Source organism: Nesoenas mayeri, assembly GCF_963082525.1.
Source record: "Nesoenas mayeri genome assembly, chromosome: 1".
In the NCBI taxonomy this organism is placed as follows: Eukaryota; Metazoa; Chordata; class Aves; order Columbiformes; family Columbidae; genus Nesoenas; species Nesoenas mayeri.
The window spans coordinates 45,625,524-45,638,103 of NC_137541.1; the positions used below are offsets into that span (position 1 = coordinate 45,625,524).

A 12,580-nucleotide genomic window follows, 5' to 3' on the forward strand; every position below is an offset into this window, starting at 1 on the left:
GCTGAAAATCAGTATGAGTTCAGAAAATGTTAGATTCTGCCCCTTCATTTCCATGAACAAAATTGTCTCTGTTCCAGTTTTTAAGATGTTAATTATGTCCCTGCTGATGTTATGGTCAGTAATGCGTTTCTTTTCTCACGGGGAGTTTATTATATTGTTGCTCTTTGGGAAAGCAAAGGAGGAAAAATAGGAAGTCTCTATGTGAGTTATTGGAGTAAAAAGATACAGAAGTTTACAAATAGAGGCTGTAGATGTTAAGCATCTTCTTTCCTTTCTTTGACAGGAATTTCTGGTGGTTAAAGATCATGGCAACCATAGAGGAACTGGCCCATCAAATTATTGAACAGCAAATGGGAGAGGTACATAAATTTTGAGTCCTATTTAAGAGACATTGAATAATAAAATGTATAGACTGATACATAAAAAACAAAATTTCAGGAGAAGATAATTGTTAGTAAACCCAGCGCTTCTGGAGACTCTCCCATGGAAGACTAGAAGAACTTATTATGTCCATTTTAAAGTTATGCTGCAAAGTCTTTTTTGCCGAAGTTTGCCCCACAGAAATGAAGCTAAGGAAAGTTTGGCAGTGTTTCCAGTGAGGGACTAGCTGTTCCAATCTGCTTTTTGGGCCTGTAGTGGTCTTCTGAGAGCCATCTGTTTGTTTAATAGCTTTCGTCAGTTTCAGTTGGAAAATTTACAATCAAGAGCATTGTCAGTACATAGCATTTACTTCCCAATTAAGCAATTGCTTTACTTGTCATGTTTGTTTTCACTAAAAAAGATCTGCCATAGTCTTCACTGTGACATGTTTGTTGGTGTTTGACATAAGTCACTTGTTTTTGCTAACTTCTGGGTTTCGTTTTCTGCAACCTGAGTGCAAAATCTGTGTGCTGCAGCCAGAGAACTTCCAGAGGTGCACAGATAGTTTGGGAGTGTGGATAAGAGTTTACATACTTACCTAGAAGGCTTCATCATAGCATAGCCTATTTAAAATCAGGACTGCTTTAAATTAAATAGAGGCAGTTTCTTCTTTATCTTAAATGGTATTCTTTAGCTTGCAATATCCACGGTTGGTTTCTTGTCTAGTCATAGACTTACTTTTCAAGTCGTTTTATTTCCTGTCAGTCTTGAGTTCAAATAGAAAGGTTGGGGGTGTGGGGGTGAATTTGATTCTGTATAAATTATTACGGCTTTTATTGTAGCATGTGATTGTTGCTAAGGCTACCTCAAAGGACATAAATGATTTATGTGATACATGGTGTTTTCTTTCATTTGTCCTCCTTTTAGGTGAGAGTGAGGTGTCTGCTGTAGTTTTGTTTAATTCCTTGTGGTGGTCTAGGGCTGTATTTCCTGTCTTTTTTTTTTAAAGTACAGGCTAGTCAAAGCTAGCTGAAGCATACATTCCACGTGGAAAAGAGGATGGTGTGATGATGGTGTTTATCCTCTCTGAGAGTTGTTTCTCGATTTCATAACGTGATTCCATCAAACACTGCGCTCACTTGGTATCTCAGTGCCATGTGAAAGGAATGTTCCCTTTTCTTTTTCCTACCTTATATAATTTCCACGACTGGAAGGTTTTCTGCTGGGTTAGTGCATCAAGTAGGGTCTGAGAAGGCTCTAATGAGTACTGGAGGTGGCTGGTGGCCAGAAGAAGGCAGGGGAGAAGAGAGAGGGAGTGGAAGTGCAACACTGCAGGGAGCTGTTGACTGTTTCTGTTAATGGTGAAACGGCTGCCTTACAGTTTTCATGGATATAATTCTGTCAGCAGTGTAGATTAGGATTTGTCCTTTAACAAGGTTTTACTGAGCTGGAGATCGTCACATCTGATTTGGCAGCAGTGCGGTTTAAGCCTTCCCCAGTCCTCATTTAGCCACTTACTCTCACGCTATGCTCATCATGCTCATGTTAAGCTCTCCATGTCGTTGTATAGTGGACAAAACTGGAGAAAACCCCAATTACAGGGTAGTGGAGGAAGGTCCTCCCTCTCATTTGGCATCAGTTCTCTTGTCTGGTACAAAGTACAGCCCAACCAGGCACATGGTTGAAAGGACTGAAAAGAGTCTCCCGCGGCAGTGCCAGGTAGAACTCTGTTAAGCCAAAATTCCTGTCCAAGGAGCACTCATGAGTGCACTGCCTGAAAGGTGGAGTTAGCAAAGAAAGTGTGCTTACAGGGGCCTTCATGTAGTATCCTACATTCCTACCTACCTGTCACCTACCAGCTATAATTGCTTGATGGCGTTCCTATTCAGTGTGAGCACTGAAAACCGTATTTTAAGGTCTATGGAACTTTAGCAGTATTTTTGCTAGCATTTGTCATCCTCCTTTCATGTTAAAATAGTTCTAATTGAATTTACAAGAAAAATTTACACGAGTAGAACATGAAAGGAGAAAGATAGGTGTTTCCATTCTGAGGAGAATGGAAATTGCTCCTATGTCTCCTTGCAAAATGGTCAGAAGTGTTCTGTGACGTAGGTTTTGATTTCTTTATAATGTTAATTCTTTTTTATGAAGCATTTTAAAACACAGAATTATCAGAAATAATTTTATGATGATGTTCACAAACGTGCTTTTGTTAATTTAGGTCTTCTTTGCATAAAAGCAAAACTTATTAAAAAAAGCATTGCAGAACGTTTATATTTTCTCAGATTCTGCCAACTGCGAATCGTCTTTCACTGAGTGTGAGATAATTCATATTTCTGCATCAAGATCACATTCCGTGATTCATGTAGGGAAGTTGTGAAGAGCCCGCAGCAATCTGTTTTCTTTAATCTGTGCCTGGGTACACTAAGTACATTGTGGTTTGTTCTCACAGTCCTGCCAGGTACCAGTAACAGAGGAAAGCTGCATATTTGTTGAAACAGTCTGTCATATGCATACAAAATATATATTTTTAGCCAAATATTGTGATTATTCTTAGCAGTATTTTTTTAACTACAATAGAAAAACTGTATTCTGTATAGAAGTTAAACTGTCAAGCTGACATTTTGTGGGGTTGAAGATCAGTTTTACCTTATACAACATGTAGATCACGACATTTTAATATGGAATATGTAGCTTGTTTTGTAAAGCAAAAATAAATTTACATAAAACTCTGCCTGTAACTCACCATGTGTACAAGGCTGATGCAGAATTTTAGTTCTTGAAAGTATCTCTTTCAAGCTGTAAATGTTGCTGTATAACCAAAACTTCTTTGTCCTTTACTAAGCACAGAAATAGATGAATTGTTTGAATACAGAAAGTATTCATAGTCATGAAAAATCGGGTATTTTTAGGAAGCTGGTGTTTGAAAATGGCTCAGGCAGCAGTTTAAAAAGCATTTCTTTTGATGGTGCTGGCAGCTTAAGCGATGCCCCCAGCAGCTTAATCCCACTCTCTCATTTGCTCTGATGCGTTTGCTTCCGAGCGGTGTGATCTGGGTGGAAGGTTTGAGCTGCACTAAGAATAGCCTGTGTCTGTCTGTCTGTGTGTCTGTCCGCTGGGCTGCTTTTTAGCCTGCGTTAGTGTCCTGTTCCAGTTCCGCGGATGACTAACCGACCAGTTTTACCTACCAAGCTGAAGCAATAGGAGCGAGTAGGTTGTAAGAGCTGAGACTGGTACCAAAATATTGCCCTTTGGGGTAAATTTTCAAAATCAGCTTAGGCTGACGGGAGCTTGAATTTCTGCTGTAAGGGGAAGCCTTACCCACCGCTTCTTCCCCTTCTCATACACCTCCAGCTGTGTGTTCTTGCCTCATTTCTCCTGCTCGTACGAGCACGTACGTGGTGGTATGTTTGGAAAATTGGGAAGCTGATCCAGGAGGAATGAAAAAAAGCTCTCATTCTGTTACAAAACAGTACCTTTACTGCACATATATAAGTTCTCTATATTAACAGATGTAAGTTCTATATATTAACTCTTGGAAGTGTGGGAGGGAGGACAGCAGTTGAACAGGAACATTTTTATAATGGTGTAAATAAGGAACAGAACTGCAGAATGTTCCAGAGCTTTTTGAACTGAAAAAAGTTTGGGGAGTTAGGAATTCTAACACAAAAAATTCAGTTTGAAGGTGTCTGTCTCTGTGAAGACAAACTTCCTTTGTACTACAAAAAGTCCAGTCTTTCTGATTAAGCCACTGTAAACAGCAGCTGTGCTTATTTTTTATTGACAAATGATGTCATGAATAATACCGTCCTGTCCCGTCCCCCCCATATACCTTTGGCTATAGCATGTGAAGAATTTTTAAAATACTGATAATCATTAAAGCACTTCCACAGATGGTCACAGTCATAGAGATTTGAAATTGTTTTAAGATACACTGCTTGCCAACATTGTGTATTTCATTAATGTTCTCTTTCTTGATAGTTCCCCAATACAGAATTCTGTTTTTCTGATATTGCTGCTTTAACAGAAGAACAGCAACAGGACAGAAAAGGCCAATTGCTGTGTTTCCACACCAAAAATTCATTTTTCACTTAAGCCATTAAGGTAAAAATACTTTAGTGTAAGTGTAGCACAGCTATGATGAAAAGGTATCGTGTTTAGTGTGTGTCTCATGGACATCAACAGTAATAAATATTCAGTCTGATTGACTTACATGGACTTGTCACAATGAATTGCTTTAATTGATATGTTTCTAAATTTTGGATTGGAAGGTATTTCAAAATGGGTTTAAAGCAGTGAAACAAACAGAATGTTCTAACTAGCAAAATTAAGGTATTTCATTAGATATTTGCATTCCTTATACAAGTATGAGTGTCAGACTTTGCATTGCCTTGTGCAGAGAAATCAGAAGTTGGTGAAACCAAAGGGTTTCATCCAGTAAGGTGGTATATCCGTCCTTAAGGTGATATCTCCATTGTCAATCCATTATGTTTCTTTCTATTTTTCTAGATTACCCATTCCCAGGGAGCTGCTACACAAACACTAATGGATGGGACAGCACAACGAATACAGATTGTCCCGGCAGATTCAGGCCTCTCTTTACCACAGCGCATACAGGTAAGCTTCATCTGATATATTTTAAAAGCACAGATGAACTATTATTTCTGCTAGTTTTTACATATGATTCTTTTTTATTTGTGTCATATTATTTGCTTGAATGTAACCCTGGGTGGCAGAGACCATTTCTATATAAACAGGAATAAAACATCATTCAAATGCTTCACCCACTGTTATTTCTTTTTTTCCAAAAATTTTAAGGTTTACAAAAAAAATGTAACCACTGAATGGAAAAAATGCTTTGTCCAATAATGTAATAATATTGCTCTTTAAAAGCCGAATAATTTTTAGATTTGGTATTGCAACCAAGTTGTTAAAACTTTTCTACATTTTGAAGCAAGGAAGGACAGAAATACTGCATTGAATTGTTGATGCAAGTCATGAGAAAGTGCAAGGCAACTTAATGTCTGAGAAGGATACTGGCTTTTGTTTGTCCCAACCAATGTTATATGTTGCAGTATGCTAATTCATAGCCTTGCCAGGTAATAATCTCCAGTTCAAGTGAGGAGAGGAAGTTTTTTGAAATGTGGGTAGTTAAATCAACATAGATACGTGTATATAGGATCAGGAGGATTTGGGGAATGAAGTTTTATATTTTATCCCTTAAAAGACAGTGCAAGTCCTTGTAGATGTTTTATTTTTCAGTATCATTCTACGGAAGAAAACATCAACTGCAGAATAAATTTTTAAAATACTCTTAGACATATGCTATTGCATACAAAACCACTCTCATTTAAGTGAGCCAGCTGCTAGTATAATCTTGGCTGCTTTTTCTTTTGCCGGCTTCACTCTTCAGTATTTTCCACTGTTTTTTCCTGTTTTGGTGCATCATGTTCAGGCTTTCAACCTTCCAAGACTCTTCCCAGCTGCCCCCATACATGATCTATTGTTTTGTTTTATCAACTGTGCGCTAATCATGGTACCAGTGTTATCTGTCCAGTAGATCTTCATTCTTTCAGCTACCTCCAGACCTTTTCTATACTTTGTGTACAGCTGTAGCTTTTATTAACCAATTATGTTAATCAGTTAACCACCATCTCTTTATCCTCTGCTTTCCTTGTCCACACCTGGATGCCATAATGTCCCTGTACTGTGAAGCCGTTTAATGTAATTTCAGTGTCAGTGTCTGAATGTGGGATGATGACAGATAAACCCACAAGCCTTTATGGTTGAACTGCGGGACAGTCCTGTTGGTTCAAAGCCAGGGGCAGACTTGGAACCCTTGTATGTCACCTTTTTTGTGGGGCGACAGCTATTTGTGGTTAAGGCACTGCAATTATCACAAATACGATGAACACAGAAAAATTGTACCTCTAGGGACGGGGACCTGTACGTAGTTTTTCATTGTCTCATGGTAGCTAGAAAATCACTTGTTTCTAACCTGGCTACTTTGTCCCTTGTCTTTTTTTCACCACACTCATTGATTTGTGGTAGGCGCTTTGGGTTGGTGATTGTCTCTTGATATGTGTGGAGCAACACTCAGTCAAATGGCATCCTTCCCACAAACATGTCACCAGTGCAAATAATAATAAATTAGATATGAGATAAGACTTAGTAATGAAAGCTTTCCTCAAAGCAAAATTCATGCGAAGAGTAAAGTACTTTGTAGGAACAAATGCATCTCAGTGAAATGTTCAAAATAAAAGTTAAATTGATTCATTTTGAGTTTATATTTTCAATCACTATTTTTCCCTTGCACAGAAATAATTATCTGAAATCTTGCAATACAAAATTCTCAGTAAAATGTTCTTTACAACACGTTTCATTGATCACCCTTTTTAGGGAATGCTAATATTTCTCTGGGATAAAAGTTGATTGTCACCTTTGTTTTTAAACAGACATTTGTCTTCAAAACCAGCTGTATTATGAACAAGTGGATTAAACCTCTGTGTTTAGACACTTTTTTTTTCCTAAAATAGGAACATGGAATTATTGAGGTGTTTAATTTCTTGAAATGATGTTCAAATGAAAGTCAAAACTTGTTAACAGACAAGACTTAAAAGCAATAAAGGAAAATACTGCCCTCCATTATCAGCAGAGTGCTTAAATAAAATACATGGGGGAAGTATATTTTTTAAGCAGACAATCCTAAAATATATTCCTGTTTTATAGTATTATCCCTTTAGTGATACTGAATTTCAGATCATTAAGAAATGTAGTGTGTAGTCACTGAGCCCTGAAGGATTCCCTTGAGTGGATAAGTGGTTTTATTTTTCCCTATGATTACTTTTTTTCCCCTTATCTCAGTATTTAGGTGTCGCAAGTTATTCTAGTTTGGTGGACTGCTCCACTTTTCACATTCCCATAGTGACTGAGGTGGAGTTTCTGCAGGTGTATGGCCGTAAGAGGTCAGCTGCAGACAGACTGGGGCTTAATTGTTTAAAATGCTTTCTCTTATGCCTCTGTCAGATGGCAAATGCTTGACAGCTGCAGAAATCATTTGTGCAGATTGAATAGCTTGGTATGGATATTAATGTCCCACTGAATCTACCATATAATGCAGTGAAAACTCCATGGGTGTCCCCCTAGAATTGCAGGAAGCCATTTGAAAAATTGGGACACTGTTAAATAGAAGGTGAAATGAATTGTGTGAATCACAGAAGAAGCAATGGTGAAGTAGCAATCGTTCTTTTGTCTGCTGTCCTGTCATATTTATATACAAATACATACTTTTTAAAAATTATGGATCTGGACTACAATAGGAAGAAAGATAATTTAGCATATATATATATCTCCAAACACTAATTTCAACTTCAGTTTAAATTTTTACCTTCACTTTTTGGGACATGCTAGTTTTTAAGTTAGTTTTGTACAATACTTTGTATAAACCTAACTAAATCAAGTATATGACTTTTGTGATGTACATATAGTTGCACTTTTAATTTTTGATAGGCAGATTTTAGATAAGAGTGTCCTTCAAAGAGCGCGTCTAGAGATTCCAGAAACAGCACAATATTCTGTGTTTGGCTTTTGCACGTGTATGCACCCTGTTGAGGATAACATGCATTGGATTTCTCCTAATCCCAATAATGTGTTTGGAGAGAAGGGGAAGGGAACATCAGCTGCTTTGAAAATAGCCAGAAGCAACACAGGAGAAATAAAGAAAATAGGAATGGAAAGAGAAAGTTAAGCAAAAAGCGAATTAAAAAGGCAAGGAAGTTTGCCTTCAAAAGAGAGTAGAACCAACATAAAGGAACTCAAAGGAGAAGTAAGAGGCTGCTGAAGACATTTCTGGTCCCAGACATGTGGATATCTCAGAAAACTGAATGGAAAATCGTGTATTAATCATGTTGATAATATTATGGGGGTTTTACATTGTCTTCTCACCCTTCACCCCAAATCTCACGATAATTCACATTCTTTTCTTATATATTTAGTGTCTGGAATTCTGTCATCTTACCTGGACTTCTGTCTTAAATGAGCTTTTAATTGTGTTTTTCAGAGAAAAAAAAATAAATTGAAATTTGATCCATTAGAATGTTAATGGCAAAAGGCCACCTGAAGAAAACACATTCCTTTTGTATATTTTGAAATTCATAATTTCTGAATGTTTGAAAGTGGCAATATTGACTTATAACTGCTGAAATAAGATACTGTATTTCTCTTGCTGCTTATCTTTTCAAAAAATAAGCTATGCATAGGTTTTTGAAACAAATTTAAGTATATTGAACATTTAGAGAAAGCAATAAAGTATTTGGGAAGTTGCAATAGCCAAGTTGATAAAGACTTGTGCAAAATTATGCTGCATTCAGTTTCTTTGTGCACCTGTTCTTCACGTAGATAATAAAATGAATATTGCTGCCATAACTTCATGAAGCTAGTTATGATAAGTGTTAGACCATGAAACAAATTATTTCATCAGTAATAAGGATCATATAAATGTTAGGGATGGATAGACAGACGTAAATGTTTAGTTGTAGCTGAAACGCAAATTTAATAGGAGCTATTTTATTGATTTGTAATTCAAAAATTGTAGGGAACAGTCTTTGTAGGCTGATTCTGCTTAGTCTCCAGAGTAACCCAGATGGATTTCCATACAGGCATTTCGATGGAGAAAGGCAGGAAGTACTAAAAGTGAGATTTATAATGGAAGATATATGGAATCTTGATCATTTTCTCTGAGGATTTTAATCTTCAGACAAAGTTGGCAAAAGACGGGAGTTTAGTGGAAGATCATTTGATCAAGTTCTGCTGTATTTGTCCTTGAAAATAGGGATAAAACAAACAAAAAAAAGAGCTACAGGTCTGTTTTTGATTATGAAATGAAACATGAAAATGATATTTTCCTTCAAAAAAATGTCAGGGAGAGAGATTCTGGTTTACTTATTTTCTTTGGGAATATATATGTTAAAAAAAAGCCTCCCCTAAACGAAGCCTAAAATATATATACAGATAGAACATGATTATTGGTTTCCTTGCTGTTTGATGCTTACCTTTTTCACCTGAAGTTTACATTTGTGTTTTCTGGAAGTTTTTTGTTAAGCCACCAAACCTGGGAGGTACTAAACACTTCCCATGGTATGCAGTGAATTCAAGAGTTAAGATTTCTCATAGCCTGACGGTTCCTAGGGCAGAGCTACAGACCTACCTCGAATTCTGGGTTCTAGAGTTGTCAAGGGTTTCATTAGTGTTGTAAAAGCACGGGCCAATTGTAAAACTTGAGTATCAACTCAGAGTTTGACTTCAAACACCCATCGATTGAAATGTGTTTCAAATACAGTGAAAATCCAAGGGTTTGCCTGAGTTTACTTCACTCTTGTGTGACACAGGGGAAGACGATCCTGCTTCACAAATGTCAAAGGCAAAATGCCCGTTTTCTTCTAGTGCCCAGATTGTGCCCCAAAGGTGAACTTAAATTACCATAACAATTTGAGATAAATGTATTATTAGATTGTCACAGATCAGCAGACGGGCCAGAAGATTCAGATTGTTACAGCACTTGATCAGAGCTCAGCAGGCAAGCAGTTCATCTTAACAAATCATGATGGCTCTACCCCAAGCAAGGTGATCCTTGCCAGACAAGATTCCACTCCAGGAAAAGTTATCCTAGCAACTCCAGATGCTGCAGGTGTCAACCAACTGTTTTTTGCATCCCCTGATATATCTGCACAACACATCCAGGTAGATAATCCACTTTTTTTCATACTTTTGGTTCAAATGGGATAAGAAGAGATGTTTTATTTCCAAATATGTATGTCTGGGTTCTCCTTTTTTGAGTTTGTTTTGATTTTTTTGTTTTGTTGTTTGTTTTTTTTTTATGGTATACTTTTTCTTGCGCTAGGACTCTGCATGAATACTTAGAAATTATGAAGGAAACATTTTCTTTGGAAAAGTGTTGCTTTTAAAATTTATATCCTGGCTCATGACATTAGAAAGAATACTGTTATTTTTATTGTCACTTCCAGCTCCTGCCGTAGCAAGTCCTTCTTTGTTTCTGCTTCATTGACTCTCCATCTGTTTTCATGTATTCTTGAAAAACATACTCTTTTCCATTGTCTTTATCACTTAACATTCCCTTCTGCTTGTTTTCATGTCATACGCTGTTGTAACTACTGCTCAGCTGTGTGGATTGTACTCCGAGCTAGTTTCTCAGAGAGACTATTTAGCAAGGAAGCACATTACTCAGTAGGGGTGGGAAACTAGTAACATTAAAGATTTGGGGTTTGCTGATGTGAGATTGTAACGACTCAAGATTGTAAATCCCCAAACTGATCCCCAGTGCACCTTACTCCCATGGACAGTGTATGAGCCGCTTCCTTAGTCCTCACCCTCCAACTTCCAAGCTCTCTGCCCCGTATCCTCACCTGTCCTCACCTGGCAGGGATGGGATGGCACTGATGGGAAGAACTGAACAGAAGACTTGGGAGCTTCTTCAGCATGAAGTAGGAGATGACTGCACTCCAGCTAAAGTGTAGTTAGTGCATATTGTTTACCCATGTACGTTTATGCTGCTGTTAAAATATATCAGTGCGGTAGGCCAGGCGATGCTAGGGTGGTTTAGTCTTACATTAAATGATGGCCAGAAACAGTTACTTAAGGAAAAATGTTAAAAACTGGACAAGTAAATAATGATCCTTCAGAGAATCTTTTCACTTCTATTAGTTAGTGGTTTAGAGCAACCTCCTGATGTGGAGATTGCAGTATTTGATAGCTGCCATTAAAGTTTAACAACCATTTAATTATTTATATAGACTATATATGCTTTGTTCTGTATGTAATATCCGACAATACAATTGTATGTTGTGCAAAGAATACTTTAGTTGATTTGATCTGCTGAGAGAATTATCTGATTAAGTGTCTCTTGTGCTATAATAAACAACTATAAAGGATGCTATTGTTTTTACAAATCAGTATTATATCCTCTCTCAAGTAATCTCTTTTCAACTGAAGACCCCTGATCTTTTTAGCTTGTGCTCTTCTGGGAGCCCAATTCGCTACCCATATGTTGTGCAAACTTGAATCATCTCTCTTTATTATATATTACTTTTTTTTTTTAATCACCAGTCTTTGCAAATGGACATCCAAGATCTTTGCTCCAAAGATTTTGATTGCTGTGAATAGGGGAGAAGTAGCAAAAGCCAATCCCATTGAAAGGCATTTAAGTATGTTTAGTGATACCATACCCTTCGTATTTTTGGTAAACCCCAACAAAAGTGTAAACCAGTGGGATATGATTTGAAGTAATCCATACAGAAACAGGTTCATTTGAGGGCAACAATATATTCTGTTACTTCAGTTAGATTGTTCTGTTATTAGCTAATATGTATAGGGAGTGATATTTTTTTTTCACTTGAAGTTTGTGAAATACAAAGTACCATTCATTTATTGTTCAACTCTTTGGGATCTTTCCTGGTTTCTCCCTTAAATGGTTTTTCCATCTGTAGTTTCACCTGTTGTGTTGTACTTCTGTAGCCTTCACTTGAAATGCCCATTCATTTGCTCTACAAAAAGCTTCTTTATTTCATCTTATCTTTACATCGACTCCTTTGGCAAGGCCCTTTCTCCCATCATCTCTTTTAGCTTCAGTGCCTCTTCCTCATCTTAATAATCAATTTCTATTCTTCGTGTTCCAGGTCAGTTCACGGAGTCTGGGATTTTTATCTCTTCATGGGCCAAATTCTGTAGACCTTCCTTATGTGGAACTTCCCATTTCAGTGCAGGTTTCATTTATGGAAGGACTTAGAATTTGTTTATTTTATATAATATCATGAAAATATACAATGCTAATAGTGGAAATTAGGAAGGAATTAAATTCTATTACTCTTTTAAAGCATCAATATTTTTTTTCTTAGATAGATGTTATATTAAAGGAAAACTTAATCGATGAATCTCTGAAACAGTATTGTTAACAAAGGGTAACTAGAAATCATTATGCTTGTTAAATATTCCCCTATATATCATCTATACTTCCAAAAAAAGTTATTTCTTAATTTTTCTCTATAGAAGATAGGCTATTTTCTCTTTCAGTAAGTAATATTTCTTTTTATCAGAGGTCCTGTTTTAAATATCCAAAGCAAGAATGGGAGAGTCTGACTTCCGATTAAGACACAGTAGAAGTTATAAACACTTAAAACTTCTATATCTGTCATCACTTTTTAATGGG

General features: G+C 36.9%; 1 protein-coding gene across 5 annotated transcripts in view; it reads left to right on the forward strand.

The window, feature by feature from the left end:
• Positions 1–12,580, forward strand: part of NR2C1 (nuclear receptor subfamily 2 group C member 1) — a 56,491-nt gene that overhangs the window by 15,856 nt on the left and 28,055 nt on the right. For 2 of the 5 annotated variants that reach the window (XR_013923401.1, XM_080360488.1), the window contains exons 2-3: positions 284–359; positions 4,870–4,977. Coding sequence is in view for 4 of the 5 variants with exons in the window: in XM_080360488.1 (XP_080216614.1) it covers positions 306–359; positions 4,870–4,977 (162 nt within the window). In the remaining variant the exon portion in view is untranslated. Of the gene's footprint in view, positions 1–283; positions 360–4,402; positions 4,465–4,869; positions 4,978–9,867; positions 10,099–12,580 lie in introns of those variants that run through there. The other 3 variants (XM_080360491.1, XM_080360490.1, XM_080360489.1) reach the window with 3 other exon arrangements.